Raw genomic sequence first — 23,216 nt, forward strand, 5'->3', positions numbered from 1 at the left:
TGCAGAACAGCTGGGCCTCGGGCCTCAGAATGACGACCCTCAGTCGCCTTGCCTGCTGCTCTTGCTTCTGCAGGACAGGTCACCGTGGGAAGAGCTGTGCCGAAACGGTTTGCTTAAGCTCATAGTAAATACTAGGCTTTTTAAAAAGTTGATTGTACAGGGTGTATGTGTACTATTGTACAGGATACACATTCAGAAGAAATAGTGAGCAGGCATTGTATATATGAGATATGGGAGAAATGATGTAAAATATGTGGGGACGATTCAGGTGTGAGTGCTGCAAAGAGACACACCCACCTACCCCACCGCCTCTCTTTTTGGCTCATTCCTTCCAGGTCTGTGAGGGGTGGGCCTGGACCGACCTTAGGATTCGTTGCTGAGCGGCAATGTTTTGTTTCTGATAAACTGTGCTTCTTGGGGTTTTAATTTGCTGCTGTTTGGACTAGTGTTGGGCTGAAATCTGTCCTCTAAATTTTGTCTCTCATGGTACAATTGTCTCCTGACCATTCGGCACTTGCTCCTTGCAGGCATTGTTCATTGAACATGGGGGGGGGGGGGCACAGCATCAGGCTCTGCCACAACCCACACAAGTTCAAATGAACCCTTGTAGAAGCCCCACTCCCCTAACTTTTCTCTGTAGACTTTCTTATGAATGCGCATAGGCTGGAGGAAGGCCTGGTCTCTCTCTCTCCCCACCCCCACCCCTGCCACACACGCACACACCTGTACACACATTAATTGAGCATTCGAGGAGCATTAAAAAGGAACAGCTATTGCATTGATCAAAACAGATAGAACAGATTTCAAAGTGCAAACTACTTCTGCTAGCCCAAGAGATGGATTTGTTCTTGGTGGTGCTATGTTGGTAATGTTGCTGGAAGACCTATGGTATATGAAAGTATGTATGTGTCAGAGAATTGGAAATCTTCAAGTGTGAATTTCAGTTCTGTCTTTTAAAAGGTAATTTAAGCTGCCAAGTATCGTTTTGAACAAGATGCTGCTGGGACCTTCCGCCTGTGACTTGTGTACTGAAAACCCACGTATCTTGACAGGTGTGTTGAATGCCTTATCTGTAGCTGTCAACCTCCAAGCCTGCCGCACGAGTTTCAGTACATCTGCTCTACTCGCGGCAGCATATTCTATGTGGCAGAACCTCCCAAGAAGCGCGAGGTTTATTTTAATGAGTATGTTAATACCTAGGAGAAATCAGGCTGGATTATAATATTTTATTAGATTGCTTTGAAAAGGCAAAGCAAAGGAGGAGAAGGAAAAAAAGCTGGAAAGCTACTACCTCACCTTTCTGTCTAGGGTGCAAGCAACTGGGGGTGTGATGGTTAGGCCCAGATTAAACATTGTTTTCACCCTTGTGGAAAGCAGCAGCATGAGAAGAAGGTGCTGTACTCATTTTGCCCAAGGATGCATCTTCCTAAAATATGTTAGCTGTGTATGGGTCTTCTTCATTCCTGCATTGAACAATATAGAAACAAGAAGGTGGGCTACGCTGAGTAGTCTCACCCCTAGTGTTGCACAATCCTTACCTGACATTTGCTCATACAGCATGAACATCTGTAGTGATGGGCCTTTGTGCTTATATACATGTGAAGGCTTCCCTGGAATCTCACCTCAGTCCTCCCTTGAACTTTGAGGAGGACGATGATCAGGAGAAGGTGCCCCTCAGAGAGTTGACATTACACACTGCAGGACATTCTAGGTCAGAAGATAAGTTGACTTGCCAAACTCACCAGGTTTCTATTGCATTCCCCATCACAGTAGGAGCCAACTTCTGCAGAATCAGAAGTTCTGTTCCTCAAATTTGGGTCCCCAGCTGTTGTTGGACTACAGCTCCCATCATCCCTAGCTAGCAAGACCAGTGGTCAGGGATGATGGGAGTTGTAGTCCAAAAACACCCACTGGCCCAAGTTTGAGAAACCCTGCTTTAAAAACACAGCCCCCTCGTCGCCACAAACGGGACCAAACCAGCCAGCTTTGAAAAGGCACCTGTACCTTGCTGAGGCAAGAGCTCTCAATTTAGGTGGTCCTCACCAGAGTGTTCTGTCCAGGGTCCTTACAGGCTTTGCCTTGTGGGATGTGGCCCTTCCTAGCTGAATGTGATCTACCATTACCAAGAAATGCTTCTGCTGTTGTCAGCTTCCCCCAGTCAGCCTCAAACCAGGACCAGACAAAGGCATCTTCTTTGGTCTTTTAGCATGCTTGACATATTCTTTCTGTAAACTGCTTTATTTAAAATCAAGTGGCATATAATATTTATGAAATAAAAATAATAATGTTTTGTGTAAATAAACTTTTTAAAATAATAATAACACCACCATGTTAATTTTATGTGCTGTATAGCAAAAAAAAAAAAATAATGAACTGAAATATTTGATTAGGAGGCAGATTTGATAATGCATAATGTCATGGGTTCTGGGATGGGGGGGAGGAGCACCTCAAATCCCATAGCATCCATATTCCCAGCAATGACCACAAACGACACAGGATGGAACCGTACATGTTTTATTTCCCTTCTGTTTACAGCACTAATGAAAATAGTACTCAGTATGTAATGAATCAACAGAAGTGTAAACTAGGGGCATGATCCCCTTCTTGGCTTCCAGAATCAATCAACAATAGCCCTTTGCTACAAAACTTATGTCTTACCAATCTGGCCTTTGGATATGTCTTTTCCAGGATACTTTCATCACCCCTGCCTGCCTGAGTTGGTTGGAAAGGAGTCACGGCTACAGCGTGCACCTTGAGAACTACAGCTGTTGCGCCTAGTTATCCCCTAGGTAAGTACGGGTGCTTGGCTCCCTGCAAATCTCTCCGTCCCTCCAGGGTCTCTCTTGTCCTTCCTCCTATCCAGCCTCGTTCCCGTAGTGCTGTCCACCCACCTCTGCTCCTCAGAAAAAGCTGTGTGAGTCGATTAGACTGAGAGATAACAATCAGCCCAAGGTCATGGTGAGCTTCATGGCTAAGTGTAGATTTGAACCCAGAGCTCCCAGCCCTAGTCCAAAACTCTAAACACTACACAATGCTTTCCCTCTCTCTCTCCCTCCCTCTTCACTAATTCATCCCCATTAATAACTGGGTTTTCTTTTCTTTTTTTAAAAAAATGATCTTAGTATGGGGGTATGGATATGAGGATTGTTACAATGAATTCTCGCACTTAAGAATTCTTGCACAGATCTGGTACAGAACAACATAAGATATTTCATATGGGCCTTGATCACCTGGAAACTGACTGAATTGTCCTTGGCATTACGCACAATAGTACAAGAGGGCTTTTCATTAAAATAAAAAGGGGGGAAAGAGTCCTTCCAAATGAAAACTGGTATTGTAATTATACACAGTCTGTGAATATGTGAATTCTGCTGCTGCTACTAGCAGACAATAGCGTAAAACCGTACATTAGCATAGCCATATGCCAGCCATTATTTTTCTTCTCTAGATGCAAAAGCTGCCCTTGCATATAGTCCCTAGTTTTGAAATGTTAGCTGAGTATACTGCAAGTGCAATAAGCCTGTCAAGGGGAAAGAACACAGTTTGTAATAGCCTATTTGTGTCACGTGTGTTCGTGAGCCCGGCCTCTGTTGTCTCTGGATTGCTTCTGCTGCTGCTTGACTGATGTCATACATTTGAGAAGCACATTTTTAAAATGCCAGCTTTTAGGTCTTTTGAATCTCAGGCAATAAACCCAACAGCACAATGTACAAAATCTGTTTTTTTTTAAAAGAAAAGTCTTAAGGGGGATTTTTAAAAAAGGAAGAGAAATTTATGCCTCTTATAAAAGAGCCATAAACAACGGGAATGATGTTCTGAGAAGGTGGGACCATTTTGACTGGAATTCTATGAAATATTTATTTGCATGGCAGTCTTTAGTTATTTAAGTGGCAATTGTTTGTAATTGACAATATAGATTGCAAGCAATGACCTCTCGTGACTAGCTCATGAATAAATGTGTTGAGGATGCGGCTGCATTATTGTTAGGCATTTCTTTTGGGGTTACAGAAATATGTACCCAAACCATGTTTGCCTATTGAATTAATCTCCCATAAATAGTGTAGATGCATCAGGAGCTAATGTAGCATTAAACAGATCTATAACATCCAAGAATTTCCAAATGTCAGAAATATATTCAGCTGTTTTTTCCAAATTTCAGCAGCTCTCAATTTTGTGTGTCACATAGAGGAGAAGGAGAGGATGTAGTTTAGACCTGCTTAAAAGAAACGTGGCATGCCGTATAAAGAAAGGATCTTGTCCTTATATAGCCAGGCAGGTACATTTCAGATGTTTGTTTTTCCTTTTAACTAACACTTCAGCCTTAAGGGACTGCAGCATTGGCCGTAGCCAGCTGTTCTATTCCTCCCTAATTTTCCCCCTTGGGGAGATGCTGGCGTTGAATACGAAGCAGAAGACCCTCTCACATTCTAGGCACCGAAAAAGAAAAAAAAGTGAACCAATCCACCTTTTTATTCTTTCTCTCCTTCCATCTTACATATTTAATGCAGTTTAAGTTTCCCTTGTTTCAAAATTCTCTACATCGTTTCATTTTAAAAAACAAACAAACTAATTCTCACAGACTCGGTCTAGAATAATACCAGTCTTATTTATGCAGTGAAACGTGTTATTGATCTTAACAACAAAACTCAAGAACCAAGACCAAAAGCATCCATGCCTGTTTAGAGGAGTTGCAGTATAGTGTTTTGGTGAGTTTAATTCAATATTGTTGCTTTAAAAACTTATTTGGATTTGCAGAATTAAAATCTGGACCGTTAAGATGTGCCTGTGTTAACCTTCATGATGCCAGGAATCAGGATGTCACAGATGCCGTAGCTAAGAAAAGCCTCTGAGGATACGAACAAAAAAAACCTCTCCTGACAATAACAAAAAATGAACGGTGTAAGCACCCCATCCTCTCCATCTTAACATAAGATGTGCATATACAGGGCAACTGCGTTTTATTTAGAATTGGTACTGTACTTTCATTCTGATTAGGCACTCCTTGTTTCATTTCCTGCCTTTGGTGCTGAGTATGTATGTATATTACTTAAGCCATCTTAGCATTATTTAGGTCACTAGATTTAAGAGCAGTCTCCATAGTCTTTCACTGCCTGATGTGTAGAGCGATGCAGGGTAGCAGAAAAACGTTTTCTAATAGGCACTCATCTTATGAGCTCTTAAGGATGGAGCATTTTGTAACGTAATCTGTACAGCAAAATAGCTTCCGTTTATGCCTTGCAGATATATTTAGCTCTAACCTTGCTTGTGGTTAAGCAGGCAGCAGCAACATAGATGCAGACAGCTGATTCTGCAGCCAGACCCTCTGCGCGCTTGCGATTTTGTCAATACGCTCAGCTTTTCGATAAGCCGGTGCAGAATGAGAGTTTAAGCAATGGTGATTTCATCTGTTCACATGCTTGGCAATTACGTGCTTAACAACAACAAAAAGCAAATTACACGGGTTAAGAAAAAGACAGCAATAGGGATACATATCTAGGACCTAATACGTACTATATGAAATCTTCTTCCGTCAATAAGGTATTTCTGCAGATATTCTTTCCATCCCTCCCTCCAGCGAGTGAAAGGAATCTTCTGCTTTTCTCGGTAGATGGAGACAGCCGCTCTGCAGACAGGTTTTGTTTTTTTTGCTACAGAATCTGAAATACTTGAGATTGAATCATTGAAGAACATGGAGCTTCACTGAGCAGTGCAGAGTAACGATTCGTCTTGCATCATCAGTTGATGACATTTTTTTTTCTTTGTTCCCTCCCACCCAGTTGCTCTAAGATTCAGCAGCCGATTTGCAATATCACTTAAACAACATTAATCAGATACTGTACTGCATTTAAGGTGAGCGGTTCCTTGCCTCCCATCTAACCAGATCTGTGCTGCTGTAGTGTGTGCGTCATGCTGCTGCTGCAAGCCTAAAATGGCAGGCAGGATTAATGTTGCTTGTGCTGTCTGCATGCTGTGGATACAGAATTCATTATGCCATGCCTAGTATTTCTAATGGGAGTATGTAAATGGTCTGTGTGCCATATCATGTCGTAGTGAAGACTTGGGCTTCCTGATGGGCATAACTATTTAAGCAGCCACCTTTAGCATTCAATTTCATTTTCAGTGTAGTGGGCTGTTGTTAGTTTATCGTCGCATTCTAAACCAGCATTAGCTCTATTTATTTTAATTTGGGTTTTTTTTTTTAAGCGAACTCTGCTTCCAGGTGGGGTCAGTCTTATTCCTCTTGCCTTTACTGCTATTTAAATAATGGATGCTGTATTGTTAATTAATGGCAATATCAAATTTAAAGCCCTTGGAAGTGACATATTTATTATGCAGGCACGTCCAATCTATTTTTAACTCTTACGCAGTCTTCATGTGTTGTGCAGTGGGCTTTGGCTGCTGAGTTTTTCCTTTTCAACAGGGATAGCACTAGGCTGATTTTCAACAAATGTGACAAGTGGCCTTTGCAGTGGTCAGCTTTGAACCCTCAAAAGGGAAGGGGGGTGAGCAGGAAGCCCTTTGCTGCAGCTTATTTAAAAAAAAAACCCACCACCCACCACCTTGGATGAGGGCATCTCTTCCCTCCCTGACAGACGCACACAATTCTGTCCTTCCCATTGATAAGTTCGGCTATCTTGATCGCAGTCCATTCAAGCAAGCTGCTTTTTGAAAAGAGCTATTTATTTTATTTTTTTGAGACGTCTAAGATTTCAGCGTCTCTCCCTCACTTTGTATACAAATGGCTGGGTGCAATGCCGTGCTAAGACTTCATTAAGACATATACACAGGTAGGTGGAGATTTGCATGCTTTTACCTATTCTCGTTCCATGATGCAAGGAAATGAAATATAACCGAGATCTATTAAACCAGTTTATCCCCCCCGAAAGGATCTAGTTCTAAATGTTGTGTCTTTGCATGGGTTTCCCTATTTAAAAGCATACATCTATTTTGAAATTAGAAATATCACGTCTACTAGATAATCGGGGCGTGGCACCGCTTATGCAGCAAAAGCATTTTTTAAAAGCTTATCATCCTAGAGGATTTTGATCCCAGTTATGAACATGATTAAGCTGTTTGCTAAGATACAAAACTGTAAGTTGTGGACAGAGCTATGAATTTTTAAAAAAAAATATTTTAATTTTGCCTTAGGAAGCGGTCTGTCAACGTTTGCTATAAACATTTGTCTTACCATTTATATTATAAATATTGCGGAAATAAAGTAAGGACGTATTTCATTATAGTCTTTATTTTCTTTTAAGATGTTGGCTATGTCAAAAGAGAGAAACACCTAAAGATGTCCTTTTTATCTAGAACTCAATGTTAATTGTTGAGTTTGGCTTATTTCAAAGGGTTAACAAATTAAAACCAGCCATGTATAGATATGCTAACCTGTGAGTTAATTTTCAAATCATCATGGTGTGACATTGGATATATTTAGGGACACAGGTACTTCATGTTAACATTGGGCCAAAACCTGTTTCCTTGGCAACCAAATCCTGTTAAAGGATGCAGTAGCAGAGATGCAAAGACAGTTATTATTGTTTAATTCCACAATGCAAAATTATGATCTCACATTGCATTTCTGGGTGGCTATAATGCATTAAATGATGGGAGGTTTGCATGTAACAGAAACCTTTCTCTCATCTTGAATTGACTGTTTCAAGCAATGCAACTGCTTTTCTCACAAAAACAAACACACAGTATGAAGTAGTTCATCTAGTGAGACACACGCAGGATATGTATGTGTTCTTAAAATAGTTAATTCCATCTCAGTATTGTACGAACATGGCTGAAATTGTAAGCAGCTGAAAATTGTAATTATGTTTAAATCTCCTTTCTCCATCGTTACATTCAGCAGTAATTAGAGATTTTTTAGTAGACAGAACCTAAAATTATCAATCACTTTAACCAACGTCGTGAGATGACAAAGAAGGAGAAGGGAGAGGGGATAATTTAATATGTGATTTACTGTAACACTAATGCAAGTTCAAATTTATAATATTTCATGAAAAGCAGCTCACGTATAACAGGAGCTGTAAAAACGAAACCTAGGATAAAAGGTATTGTTAATCGTTGCTGCACATTTAATATAGCCTCTTGAAAACATGGATTCTTTCCTTCTAACTGAAGCACATCTCACTGCAAAGCTATTTTTCTGCATGGTAGCCATTTTCTTTTCATGTCCTTGACTTCGATACTACTAAAGCTGATGTATCGATCGCGATCAACAACAACAGATTCACTGGGTTAATAGAAATACTAAAAGTATAATTCTATTGGACTTTTATATTACTGCAAATAGCAAAGCAATCTTAAAGGTACAATGTTAATTTTCTCTTCTTTCTGAAGATTACCAGTTCACTAAAGAAAAATATAATACATCTGTTCTAGAGGATGGCTGATAACAGCTGTTTTAGAACGACATAATGGAACATTAAATCCAAAATAACGATATTTGATAAATTTACTAAGGCTAGATTTTCCCATCTGTTTTTATTAAGTTGCTTCTAAAACAAATTCATTTGAACGATATTTTTCAATACAGGGTTCATGATTTCATTATCTGTAAGTGATTAATTTTGATTACCGGTACTTATTTTGGGGGATAACTTTTACACATCAGTTCTTTGATGCTTGCATTAACATAATTTATTTCATGCATGGACTTTTAAAAAGTGATTTACTGCCAAGCATATTATTATATGCCCATTTATTTTAAGCTTTTGTGCAGGAGAGGATGTGAATGATGGTTTACAAAGTATTGGAATTCCCTCTTGCTTCAATCTAATATGTTTCAGGATGGTAGGTTTTGATTCCTCTATTGCATCAAAGGAGTATTTTCTCACTCGTTCTCACTCTGACTCACTCACTCACTTTTTGAAGACTAAATTCACACTGCCTTTTTGAGGAAAATAATCAGAAGTTTTCGGCCAGCAATTCCTATGCCAAAAGAGTTGGGTTAATTTATTTGCATGGCAGTGGTGGTGCCTTGTGTTTTGTTTAATGATAAAAGTGCTCCCTAGTTTTAATATTTAGCATGAATGCTGACTGGCTGTTCAGTGAGGAAAATGCTGTATTTTGCTATGAGATTTGGAACATACACCAACACGTACCCAAAAGACTTACCAGCCATCCTTTCCTCCATTTCAGCCATTTTGGCACACAAAAATGAACAACGCTGCATGGGCCATAGGATTGCATTATTTTCCTCTAAATGGCCATGGGGAGTACATTGGATTTCCAAATAGCCACGGGAATGTATTACAGCAATTGTGGATTGGCTGTTTACACAGTGGCCTTTAGGGACCAACCTCAAATGGCTAAACAGAAAAGCAATGCCCTTCCAAATGGCCGCTGAAATAAATTGAGATGACTGTGGGAGACTGAGCAACCATCTGTATGAAACATCAGACGGACCCTGGTCAGTCCAGGTCTATACAAGGATCTCAACAAAGACCGTGTGTGTTTATGTGCTTACAGCTATCTCCCTTTCTTCTATAATCAGTAAGGTACTAAGAATTCTTATAGCACTTGGGTGTCACATATGCTATCTTAGTAGTCCATGCTCAGCATTGTTTTCCAGCAGTACAGATTTCAGGTGGGTAGTGGGAAGGCTGAGGTTGAGAGAGATGTCTTGCATGAAGTCATTAGTTCAGCTTGCAGTCCTTGAACTGCAGACTTCCCATATCTATCTATGGGTGACAGCCAACTGGGTCCATCTATGAGTGGAATGGACTTGCAGAACTTTACTTTTCTGTCTTCCTCCCTGCAGCTCCCCATATCCCGCCCCCCATATGCTCAGGAGGGTTGCGGACCCTCTGGAGCAAGTTGGGGTGGTGCTGCTGCAATGGGGAGGAGAGGAAGGGGAAGTTCTCTTGCCTGATGTTAGATCATCTCACCCATATAGCTATAGTGGGTTGTTTGCAATCCAGCAAAGTGCTTCATAGTTCTCAGAACATAAACAATGCAAATATTTTTTATTCCAAATGGCTTTTGAAATGAAGTGGGATGGGCTGGTGATGATGATGATGATGATGATGATGATGATGATGATGTTTAGTATATTGTGCAATCTGTATCTTGTATCCCATATCCCTCACCTCCATAAAAAACCCACAGTGTTTCTGAATCACCATAGCAGTACATTTAGGATTGCTTCGGCTCCTGCTAAATCCCCTGTAGGCTTTGGTGCTTGGCATGTCAGTAAAATGTTCCAATGCATTCTCATGTATTTGTAAAGGTGTTTTCTGCAGGTGATTTTTCAGTATCTCCACCCTCAATGCACTTCAGAAGCCATTCAGATCTCTAATATATACTCTCCAATGTTTGGTTAAATGCTTTTAAAGACACGGTTTTGTCTGGTTCAGCTCCTGCCAATACATGCCTTATTTTGTATTGAATAAATTGCTGAGGGGAAACGAAATCTGGATGGGAGTGGATCATAGAATCATTTTGAGCTCAGTGGGAAAACATGAGACTGTGATACTCTATAGGAAAGAGTAAAGCGCAGGGAGCCATGCATATAAAACGACAGGGAAGGAACTCACGTTTGGGCAACCAAGGAGGCAGAGAGGGCAGGAAAATGAATGACGTGTCTACTTTCTGGAAGGTTGGGAAAAGGACGTTTGGTAATGGTTGGCTCCAAGTCGAAAACTACAGAGGCAGGATGTGTGTAAGAAAGGATATAAACAATGTACATTTAAAGATAATATTTGCCTGGGTTCTATAGCTGTTCTCTGCAGGTCTGGAAAATCCTGTTCACGTATAATTCTGTCTTTAAAATCTTTTGCATGTTCCTGTCTCTCCTGCTCTCATGAAAACAAGACCACAGTGGATGCATATATTCAAGATCAAATTAGGTTGTCTATTTATTGCATTGCTAAAAAGAAGAAGAAGAAGAAATTTATCAGCTTAAGGGGAGCATTTTAAAATGGGTGTGTGTACATTTATCTGCATAGATAGAAATTTAAAAATAATAACAATTTAAAATTGATTTTTGCTTGGCTTCTAGCTCTGTTTGAATGAAGATGCATTTTATGGATATTTTTGTGCATGTTTTATTTGTTTGTGAATTTTAACTTTTATTCGTGCACCACTTGGACAGCTCTAAATAAGAAATAGAAATGCATATCTCTACAATGGGGGAAACTAGATGGCCCGTGCCTGCTGTCCAGGTCCTAACTGCTGGCGGATAATTTCTAGGTTTCTGCTATCCCTTCTTACTGTTTCATAAAAAAGGATTTAGACTTGACAACCTTTCAGGTAGAGTCCTATACTTCAGCTGGACCACTGTCCCCTGGCAGCTCTTCAAATAGAGGACTGTCCTCTGCGAAACAGGGCACACAACCACCCATGCATCTAAATGAACATACACTTTTTGTGATACATTTCTTCTTCCTTTCTTTAGCAATGTGTTAAGCAAACGTTCATGCTGGAATTACTTGCCATTTCCAAAAATTATTTCATCACAAATACAGACCATATGGTTTCAAATGGGGGGGGGGGGTTGGTTAGTCTGGGTCTCACTACCCATCCTGGTACCTGGGAACCACCAGCATGAAAAGCAGATGCTTTATTACTGAGACACGACCCTTCACAGCCACAGCCCTTCCCCGTCCATCATAACCGTTAATTGATTAATCTGCATAAATTTCTATGTGAGAAAAACCAAATCCCTCTAAACAAATGCATGCAACTGCTATTTTTAGTTATTTAAATGTTAATCCTGTGCTTCTCCAAAGAGGCCCAGGCAACATGTTGAAGATGCATGGAAGCACATCCTTCATAGGATGGCACCCTATTGCCTCTTTTGCACCCACCCTTGCCTTTTTAACGCTTCTCCTCCTGACTGAGCTCTGCAGCAGACGGCAATAACACACAAGGTTTTCGCTCTCCCAGCAATTAACTTGCTGCAGGAAATTGACTTGCTACAGGCAAATTCCATACTAGGAATCGCTAGGAAAGACATTGAAAATAAAACTGCCGCTATCATAGTGCCGCAAATCATAATACAAACGTATTATGGAGCATGAAAGCATGAGGAATGCTGCAACTTGTTCTCTTAGCAAGAAGCTCTCCTTTTCTATTATGCCTGAGTCTGGATCTGTATTGACTTCCAGTATTTTATTTTATCTTTGTATGAAATTTAGGTTGCTGACATTGACCTACAAACCCTGGGCAGTCTGGGCACTTAGGCTGCAATTCTGTACCCACTTTCCTGGGAGTAAGCCCTACTGAGTATAGTGGGGCTCACTTATGGGTAAACATGCATAGGATTATGCTGTTAATGTGTCATCCTGATTCAAGTACTGATTTGGGCAATTCCATCCTTTTTTTCGCCTAGATTTCTTCTTCAGGCTCCAGCCCTAGGGTTGCCGGCTGTTTCGGATACAGTTGTTGGTAAGTGAGATAACGTTGCCACGTGACCAATTTATATCCGCTTGACTTTGACAACTCAGCTACGATAACGGCTACAACTAGACAGTGATAGGAAATGGGCATATGTATTGGTCTGAAACAAATCCTTGTTGGAGTACTTTTCTACTTGATTACTACAGCAATTTATTTTTTTGATGAAGCTGATTTAAAGCAGCAACGTAAAAAGAACATTCAAAAGATGTGGGGGAAATGTATGTTTTAGAAAATAGCCTTTAAGTCTATAATTACTGTATAGAAAACACGGTTTTACTAGACAGCTTGACCCAGTGTGTAAATAAAGGGAGCAACTAACCATGTTGCTGTAGTAAAACAGCACCATTCTTAGATTAATTTATGATTGCTAAATTATCATGACCCTATAGCAAGATATATAATTGAGGGTATGGTGGAGCAGCTATAGATTGGTGACAAATACCAGGGAGACTTGCCTGGCACCTTGTTTACGTATCTTTAGGCACCAGGCAAAAAGATTCTTCTTCTCCCACACCTTTGCCTAATTACCGTATTTTTCGCACCATAAAACACACCTGACTATAAGATGCACCTAGTTTTAAAAGGAGGAAAACAATTAAAAAAAAATCTGACTCAAACCTGGCGGTGGCGGAGGAGGAACATGTAGCCCAAAAGCAGCTTTTGGGCTGCACATTACTCCTCCACAGCCGCTGCTGCCAGCAGCAAAGGGGCGGGGGGGGAACGCTCCTCCTTCCTCCCCCGCCCCTTTGCCGCTGGCTTTAAAGCCAGCTGGGAAGAAGGGGAGGTTGCTACGGTCCGTCCCTTCTCCCCAGCTGGCTTTAAAGCAAGCAGGGGGGAGAGCTGCCCTGACGCTGTGTGGCGTGAGCGGTGCAGCATCAGCGGTGGCGGGTGAGACCAGCGGCCTGAAAGGAGCCCTTCTGGGCCACTGGTCCTGCCGACACCATCACCCGCTTCTGACTGTGTTCAGTGAGGGGCGGGCGGGCAGCGGTGGTGGCGGCGGGACCAGCGGCCCGGAAGGGCTCCTTTCGGGCTGCTGTCCCGCCACCGCTGCCCCCACCTCTTGCCGCATTCAGTGAGAGGCGTGGGGCAGCTGTGGGACCAGCGGTGGGACCAGCGGCATTCAGCAAGAGGCAGGGGGCAGCAGCGGGCAGCAGTGGTGGCAGAGGAGATGGAACCAGCAGCCCAAAAAGAGCCCTTTCGGGCTGCTGGTCCCGCCCCCGGCCCCCGCCTCCGCTCCATAAGACACACAGACATTTTCCCTTACTTTTTTTTGGGGGGGATGTCCAATAGCACCTTAGAGACCAACTAAGTTTATCTGGGTATTAGCTTTTGTGTGCATGCACACTTCTTCAGATACACGAAAGCTTATACCCAGAACAAACTTAGTTGGTCTCCAAGGTGCTACTGGACTATTTATGTATTTATTTCAACTGCGTCAGACCAACACGGCTACCTAACTGTTTTGTTTGTTGCTATGACATGATTTTATTTTTCTTGAGTTTTCATATTGCAAACAGCCCTGTGATCCTTGGACAAAGAGCGGTATAGAATTTTAATAAATAACAAGAAATAAATGGATTTTGCTTAGGCAGTGTCCCTGAGCAGCTACTCAAGCTTTTATCCAGGATTAATGTGTGCCGTCACCCATTCCCTGACAACCACATAGCAATAAAGGGGAAACGAACAAAGCTGCATTGGTGCGCTGGCGCAGCGCACTCCTACAACATGGGCTCATAATAATTAATGCATGATTAGGGGAGGGGAAATTGCTCAGCGCTGCGCTTAGGAAGCGAGTACCTGGGAGAGAATTTTACATTCTCAAAGGATTGGTACTGCAGTTATTGAAGAAAACAGATCTACAGAAGCTCGCTCAAGGCCCCGATCATGGAAAGAGTTGAATTCCCAAATCTCTTGTCGTTCACATCCCTGAACACATTGCTCCCTAAACCTGCCACTTATGAAGCTCTGTCAGGATGCTTTTCTATATACCTTAGGGATATCAGTGGACATAAGGGTGCTGCTATCTCACACCTGTTTATATCTTGATACAATACAGCAGGGGTGGGGAGCCTGCAGCCCACAGGCTCAGTTAAGCCTGGCATGGATCCCAGTTTGGCCTGCAGCTTGTTTTCCCAAACCACGTTCAGCTACGCTGGATTGTTCCATGCCAAACTCTCCCCATAAGCAACAGCGACCCACCTGCCCGGAAGCTGGCATAGCACCATTGCCCACCCTGTGAGCTTGTTTCCGTCACAATAAAACATGGTCTAGTGTTACTTCCTATGTGTTGGGTTGTGGCTCTTACTTGGTGTTTTTGTGTGAAGCTTACCAGATGAGGCAACAGCTAAACATAAGAAAATGTACAGCAAAAGAGAATGGGCACATCCAGTGCTGGTTCACAACCTCATAATAGTAGTTACTATCAGCTGGAAAAATCACACTGCAAAGATGGAAATAATATTGAAACCTCTTCAGCAGAAACAGCAAATGGTGTTTTCAACCGTGGAACCACAGGCTTAAACCATGTGGATTAATTTGTTTGCCTTGCACATGGCTATATGCAGCTGTTTTAACTTCCTTCTCCATCATGCAGATGGGGGGTGGAGAGACACAGAAAATCTTGTTTATATTTGAGCCTGCTTAACCTTTACATGCTGCAAACCACTCTGTGCTCTTCAGATGAAGGGCGGTGTGTAAATTTAATAAATTAAGAAATAAAACAAATAAGTAAAAAAAAAATCAGTTGCTCAGTGTTAAACATAAAAACCATTGATTAGGGGAACTTTCTCACTTTTATGTAATTTTACAACTAACATTTTCTTACTATAATCAGAAGGAAAAGAACATTGAAAATTGCATAGCTGTAACAAAGCAAGAGCACATCAAGACCTCCAGCTGTGGCCGGCAAGATGCTTTAGGAAGCTCACACAGTCAACCCTATCATTAGGCAAAGTGAGGCGGCTGCCTCGGATGATAGATACTGGGCTGTGTGAGATGGCAGCAGCCACCTTAATCCTCATGAGCTGGTGGTGATTCTGCTTGCTTGTTCTGGCTTCTTCAGCTGTCTGCTGCGTCACCATCTTCCAGTGGCTTGAAAAAAAGCCCAGACTGAGCAAGCAGAGTGTGAGGGAACCAGTACAAGCTCCACACACCCAGCAGCCATTGCGCGTGTGAATGTGTGGCTCTGCTCACATTGCACATGCTGGCACCACCGCTGCTGCTGCACTGCAGCATTTGCCAACTACCTAGTGGAGCAGTTAGCAAGCAGCAATGAAGTGTTGGAGGGCAGATCTGTGTGTGCAGCCTGTCCCGTGCCCCCTAAACTGCCCCCAGTTGCAGTGGAAGATGCTGTTCTGTCACCAATTTTGAAGTAACTGGCAGTCTGGTCAACATCTATATGTGGAATGGAGAGAAGCACCTACTGGTCCAGCAATAAGGTCTTGCGCTGGCGCTGTGTGCTCATGGCCTGCTGCGGAAAAATCAGCATGCATCTCAAAAGAATACCCATGCAGTCAGCCACACCTTCATTGCCTTGAATAAGTTTCATTTTTATGCATTTGATGCGCATTTGTAGTGTGAAGCTTTGGTTGCTCTTGGTTATTCTCACATGGAGCTGCACAGCACAGGTCTACTTCTGCCTGATCCTTTAAGAGGATGCTGAACATAGGACCTTCTGCATGTGCTCTACCACTAACAGAGCCGGGTCAGGTGACTGCCTCAGGCAGCAGCTGCTAGAGTGTTGCGGAGAGTGGCAACTCTTAAGCAATCCCATCTGTTGGATGACAGAGCTATGTGTGCCACATGGTCTGTCCGGCACCCACTAAGCTAGCTTGAGGTCCTCAGGTGTGGTGGAGGGTCACATTCCCTTCAGGGGAATCTCCCGGAGGTCACATGCCAGTGGTGGGTGGAGCCAGAGGCAAGGAGGGTGCAAAGGAGGATGGGTGAAGGGTTTGTCCTGGGTGGAGTGTGTGTGGTTCAGGGGAACGTATAGCTTGGTGAGAGTCCCCAGAACCATTTGACCCACATTTCTCACCCCTGCTTTAGGAAGTATGCCATTCTGTATACTACAGTTAACGCATAACTGTAAGACTGCCAAAGGTATACTGAATCAGTCAACATTTAGAATTTTTTTTAGCTCCTTAATTCCCTTAAAGCGTGTTCTCCTTCCTAGAGAGCACGTGTTGCGGTTGGGGCCTAGCAAGACACCCTGCTGGAGTTGTGGGGCGGGATTTAATTAGCCAGCTAGCATGCTGATAGGGGCGTTTGGGGTTGTTGGGGAGAATTGTATGTTGCAAAGTTTGATAGACAGCTCAGGGGTTATATATTCTGGGTGCTCGCAGCACTAGCCCCTCTTTGCTGCATGCACCGGATCTCCCACCCGTCCCCCCCTCGTTTTGTAGGTGTGCGCTTTGACCTTGCTATGCCTGTCATGGGGTCGTCTGCTTTGTGGCAGGGGCCTGGTAGGAATTTTCCCAATTGGCTGATTGGCTGTGGCCATTGGGTTTTGCCTACTGCGTAGCAATTAGTCACAACTTGTAAGGTTGGCGGTTAGGCATTGGTTATTCAATTTGGTTGGTGGAGGGGAAGTGGTTGGCCGTGCCTGCCCCTCCAATGCTGCTGCTGTGCAGGGAATTCCGTTAAAGGAATCCAGGGGCTCTCCATGCTTGTCCGTCCCTTGGTCATGGGTTAGGGCCACGCAAGAGCCCCTGGGAACATTAAGGGAGAGGGAGGGTCCTGGCCACCCCGACCCCAAATCCTCTCCTCAAAGTGTTTTCCCCTTTGCTGTCTTCCACCAAGCAGTTGGAAGTCAGCCTGTCCCCTAGATGGGACTTATAGTCAAACCAATGCCTAAGCAACCACTCACATGTTGTAATTTAATAAAAAAGTTGTGGCCAAAATTATGCCAATAACCTTAAACAAAATTTCTGTGTCCGGTGTGAATCATTTGGGGGTGGGCTTGAGGACCTCTACACGCAATTGTTTTGAGTTTTTGCAAGAGATGTAGATTTCGAACTACAAACCAACTTCGTGGTGTGCAAACCTCCATCAACTCAAACAGTCTTGGGCCACTAAACATTACTTTTTCTCTATAATTAACAGAGAGAAACGCAATTTAGGATTCTTTTTTAAAAGTTCTTATTTTGTGCATGTGCATGCTTGCAGTGTCTCTTGACAACTGTAGCGCAGGCAGCAGCAGAACAAGTCCCAGGGACCTAGCCCTGATTGCCTGTTCAGTTGAGAGGGGAGCGTTGATGTAGTGCAAAGCTTGCAATTGCAGCTCTGTCCTTTGCAAGAAGAGCTGCTGCAAGAAGACAGAAGTAGAGGAGGAAATGACTCAGCAGAGAAGTAGACCTGCATTCTTTTGAAACCACAATTTAGGGGCTGCCACCGAAAAAGCACTCCCCTGGGCCACCATTCCCTGCACTTCCGAGGGTATCGGAAATGAGGTTAGGCTGAGACATAGCGGCTGATCCACAGTCACCTAGTTTAGCTTAATGCCTGAGAAAATATTTGAACCTCGGTCTCCCTGGCTGAATCCTAGTATGTGATTAAAGTAATCAAGTTCTGAGCATGTGCCAACAGCGACTGCAGTCCTCGGCAGCTTGAGCTGATGAACGCTGATCATTCAGGACAGCAGCTCAAAATATGTATCATTTGTGGAGTGTTTCAGGAAATAGTGGCACGTGTGCCCTTGATTTGGAGCCTGTCATTTGTAAACTCAATATGCATCACTGACATTTTTATTGTAGCACCATTTCAATTATATTGCATTTTGTACTGTACATATTTCTTTTACAGATATTATATCTTTCTTCGGGAGCACTTCATTTTCTTTGCAGCATCATTTGCAGGCATGCAAATTATATTTGTTTGTTTGTTTGTGTGTGTGTGTGTGTGTGTAGGTATGTATGTATAGATGTTTATTTTTGATTTATTTACAGTGGTACCTCAGGTTAAGAACTTAATTCATTCTGGAAGTCCGATCTTAATCTGAAACTGTTCTTAACCTGAGGTATCACTTTAGCTAATGGGGCCTCCCACTGCTGCCGCCGATTTCTGTTCTCATCCTGAAGCAAAGTTCTTAACCTGAGGTACTATTTCTGGGTTAGCGGAGTCTGTAACCTGAAGCGTCTGTAACCTGAGGTACCACTGTGTTTAACTGGATCATGCCCCAAATAGCAGCAAATACCTTTCTAAGAAAACACATGCAAGCAGCAAATAAATACATTTCAAGTTATAAGACAAAACCCTACTTTTCCAAGACCTTGCTTGTGTTATTCTAAGCTTGGCTATGTTCTTTTGTATGTACATTAAATACCCATTTAATTGTGGTTTGGGTTCTTGTCAGCGCTGTACTTATTAGAGAAATATAAATAGATCAAAAGCCAGCCCCTTTTAGGGATCTAGACTGGTGCTCAATCCTTGTGTCCTACTGCAGAAGAAGTGAGATGTGATATACCATTGTCTCCCACAATTTCTAAAGCTGCTTCAAATTTAAAGAGATAACAACGATGTCTCAGCCAACTGCAGAACAACAGATGTTATATGGTTACTGACACACAGCCCCATGATTGTTGTCATGACGTGTGCAATATGCTAATCCCTACACTTTGATTTGCTACTATACTGTCAGCCCACATGCCCACAACAAACATGGCTACCATGACTTCTTTCAATCTAGGACTATTTTTTCCAATTAAAACAAAAACAAAAAGATTCTTTTAACCATATAAATGCAGAATGGTATATTGATAATGATTTGAGGATAATTTTGGAAACTAGCTGTATTTAAACAGATATACAGCCTTGGTTCTAGATTATTGCTTGACAGCAATTATCCATAAGCAGGAGACATCATGTTAAAGAAATGTGAAGATAATTTCTAGTTGCACAACAAATTCAGTAAATAGAAGATGCTGTTGCTAAGGGTAAAATTAAAAGTGTTGTTTATTAATCATAAGCCGCTAATAGCTAACAGCTTATTTATGAATAGCTCATTCACATTATTGAAATTATGTCAGAAATTTTTCTTTCCACTAGTTTGCTGCAATTCTTCTTTGTACCTAGCTCCATCTTGTGGTTATGTATGCAAGAGACAGAGAATATGTTATGAGACACAGACAAACAGAAGATATGCTGAATAATTGGCGAGTGTGTGTGTTGGGGAGTGGGATTTCATATAGAGTTTCATGGAATTGAGGAGAATTCAAAATATACATCCTTCTAGGGGTTAGGTTGCAATGGGAGTCTGCTCAACATATTTTGGTCAGAAGTACCTTACAACCTTCTCCAGATCTGAAGGAGGGGAAAGCTATTTTTCTGAAATGTTGAACGTACAGCTAATTGACTGGTTCTTGTGTCGACAACAGCTACAACAAAAATGATTACTGCTTTCAGTTCAGTTATGACTACAGCGTCTATGGCTCATAATAAGTGTACAGAGTGGTTTTAAAAGTAACATAAGCAGTGGAGGGCTCCGTAGTTTTTAGTTGGGTTTCTTTCTGGGAAAATCCATATTTAGTTGTCATTCAGAGTACTGGTAAATAGCACCCCAGGAGATAACCCCATAATCTCAGCTGTGAAATAAATAGCATTACGTCATCCCTGTCCGTCCCTGCTTCACTACATCATTGCTCCAAACTCCTCCTCCCCACTCGGTTGGGTTCCCAACATGTTTATATGGCACCTATTATTTTCCTTTACTTATTAGAAATCAGCGTTCCTCTGCATTCTCAAGGCACCAGTACATTACTACTTAGGAACAGTTATGCCATATTTCCTTTGAAAAGCATGGTCGCTGTGTTGCATCGTCCACAGGAGTGATCAGCCCAGTAATGTTTTGTCAATATGAACATCCGGAAGAAAAGTTGACAACATGTATTTCTGGACTTGAAAAATAACCCCTATCAATAGCTTCAGTTGTGAAATCTACTTTAGACGTCAGAAGCTTGTGCTTCTAATTCCAGATCACATGAGCAAAGCTGACGTAATCTCAGACCTTGTCTACGGGAAGAACAGTTGCTAATATAGTGTTATCTGTAGGGTTGTGGCTGCTTGCCTGAAGCAGGATTCAGTCCTGCCAGTACTTTTTATGTTCTAGATCTTTTCTTGTACATCCAGCTCCATAATTATGTAAGCTTCCATATATGGGACCAACCAGAGCTATGTTAACTAATGCAAATTTCAGGTCAGTAACCTTCTGATTACTGTGAACTAACATTTCCTTTTCTGTTAATATTTGAGATCTATGGATACAAAATAGGAGGAACAACTTGAGCTTTGGCATATATCGGGATACATCCACTGCATTTTGATTTGTTATTTTTAATGCCCAACATAATGACACAGATACCATTTTCTACAGAAAGTAGTCCAGTTGGTTTTATATGTGTGGGTGTTTTTTTCTTCAAATTTCAGAATTTGGTCCTAAATTAATTATCCAATAAAGATGAAATAAATGATTGGTTTGAGTTATGCACCTTGTAAACTGTACTTACAAAATGCTATGAAATTTGTCCTTTTGCAGTTCTGATAAGACTGTATTTCACTGTTCCTCTTAAGCTATATGTGTGTTGGGGGGTGCCACTGATTTTACTACTGACCTTTGCCAAATGCATTTCAAAATAGTTTTATATTTTATAGCTAGCATCTTAATATAGTTTTATAAACAGCATATAACAATACTTTATAGTTAGTGCCAAAATTTAACCCTTATATTTAAACTACAATGGTATTTTTTATCTAAGTATATACACAGCTTCTTTGCTTTCGAAATTGCCATTTAATACTTGTCTTGTTTTCCAGGATTGGGCATAAAAGTTCTTAATGCATATCTTCCATTACCAATCCCTGGCTGTTTTTGCCTACACAAAATAGAATTTAAGTCTTTCAGAATTTAAGCCCAATTGAGTTCAACAGTTTTACTCTCAGGTACGGTAAGTGGGTAAAGGATTGTAGCCTCAGTGTGTCATCCTTTGAAGCAAAAGCAAATAACCTGTCTTTCAATTGCAAACATTCAGTCTGAATGCTCCTCTACTGCAAGTTCTAATACACAAGTGCTTCCCTCTCTGTCTCTGGGTTAATTGAAACCGTCTCATTTAGTGCAATTTTTGTTTTCACATGTTCTAACAATCCTATAGATTTTGATTGCTCAGCTGTTTCAGTTTCCTCACCAGGACTTCTAGGCCTTTAATTGGAACAGGGCAATTAGAGATCAGGCCTGTTTAAAGCTTATTACACTGTCTTGTGATACTTTGGCTTCTCAGTTGCTGACAAAGATGGTTAAGGTAAGCTTTGTATCCATAAAAACTGGCAACCATGGTGATTTATTTTTTTTAAGAATTTGGTGCACAAGATTCAACCCAGCCGGATGGACAGGGTACAAATAATAAATCATTATTATTAGCCATAATGAAAATGAAGGACCACCAAATCACTATGGAAGAAAACAGCTTATCTGTATTTGCATATGAAATATGTCTTTTTAGAAGAGGTTATGGGAGTGAAGGGGTGCATTCAGAGGGAATGTTTGCAATGGGGGAACAAGGTATTTGCTCTTTGCTACAAAGGATGGTGAACTGTAATTCTATACCCACTTACCTGGGAAGAAACCTGAATAGTTTAGGGCAGGCATAGGCAAACTCAGCCCTCCAGATGTTTTGGGACTACAACTCCCATCATCACTAGCTAACAAGGCCAGAGGTCAGGGATGATGGGAGTTGTAGTTCCAAAACATCTGGAGGACCGATTTTGCCTATGCCTGCTTTAGGGTACACTCTTATACACATTTACCTGGGAGTGTGTCTCATTTAATTCAGTGAGAATTATTTCAGAGTAAATGTGCCTAGATTTGCGCTATGTCTTTAGTGACATAGTTGATCTCAAAGGGAGAGTAAGAAGGAAACCCTCCCTCCTCTCTGGTAGATATATTACCCCCACCCCCTGACCACAGCTGGACCCCTGTGATTACTGGAAGGAAAGGTACTTTTCCATATGCTTGCCTCCCCTCCCCAATGCACTTTGCTTCTTCTGTGCCTCCTTCCATCCCGCCCCCTGCCCGGTGTTGTCATTGTACAGTGATCATGGAATCATAGAATTGTACAGTTGGAAGCGACCATGAGGGCAATCTGGTCCAATCCCCTGCAATGCAGGAATCTTTTGTCCAACATGGGGCTCAAACCCATGACTCTGAGATTATCAAAATATTTAAACTGAACAAGTTGGCAATGATGTGCAGAGCACAACCTTTCTAAGTCGGAAGAGAAAACTGTACTACTGCAACACAAGGGCGGGGGAAGCCTTCGAAGCAGACGTTCTGCTCGCCCCGCCATCAATATCTGTACTGGATCTGAAATTTTTATATATGTAAATTGTTTTAACCATTTTCATATATGTAATTGTTTTTATATATGCAACTGTTTATATATGTTTTATTGCACTGCTGAAATTGCTTTGAGGTGCTTCACATAAAGTGATTCATTAATAATAATAATAATTTATTTATACCCCGCCCATCTGGCTGTGTTTCCCCAGCCACTCTGGGCGCCTTTCAACCAAATATTAAAAACAATACAGCATCAAGCATTAAAAACTTCCCTATACAGGGCCGCCTTCAGTTGTCTTTTAAAAGTAAAATAGCTGCTTATTGCCTTGATATCTGCTGGGAGGGCGTTCCACAGGGCAGGGGCCAATACTGAGAAGGCCCTCTGCCTGGTTCCCTGTAACCTAACTTCTCGCAGCAAGGGAACTGGCAGAAGGCCCTCGGCGCTGGACCTCAGTGTCCGGGCTGGATGATGGAGGTGGAG

At 41.9% G+C, this 23,216-nt stretch overlaps 1 protein-coding gene across 7 annotated transcripts in view; it reads left to right on the top strand.

Moving 5' to 3' along the window:
• The window catches only part of ZBTB38 (zinc finger and BTB domain containing 38), a 31,569-nt gene continuing 8,353 nt past the window's right edge, over positions 1-23,216 (top strand). The window contains exons 1-4 of one of the 7 annotated variants that reach the window (XM_033150352.1): positions 1-78; positions 961-1,052; positions 2,689-2,789; positions 12,344-12,399. Coding sequence is in view for 1 of the 7 variants with exons in the window: in XM_033150359.1 (XP_033006250.1) it covers positions 21,690-21,698 (9 nt within the window). In the remaining 6 variants the exon portion in view is untranslated. Of the gene's footprint in view, positions 108-960; positions 1,053-2,530; positions 2,790-6,194; positions 6,789-12,343; positions 12,400-20,237; positions 20,600-21,674; positions 21,699-23,216 lie in introns of those variants that run through there. The other 6 variants (XM_033150353.1, XM_033150357.1, XM_033150354.1 and 3 more) reach the window with 6 other exon arrangements.

The sequence above is a fragment of the Lacerta agilis genome, chromosome 5, assembly GCF_009819535.1.
Source record: "Lacerta agilis isolate rLacAgi1 chromosome 5, rLacAgi1.pri, whole genome shotgun sequence".
Taxonomy (NCBI): domain Eukaryota; kingdom Metazoa; phylum Chordata; class Lepidosauria; order Squamata; family Lacertidae; genus Lacerta; species Lacerta agilis.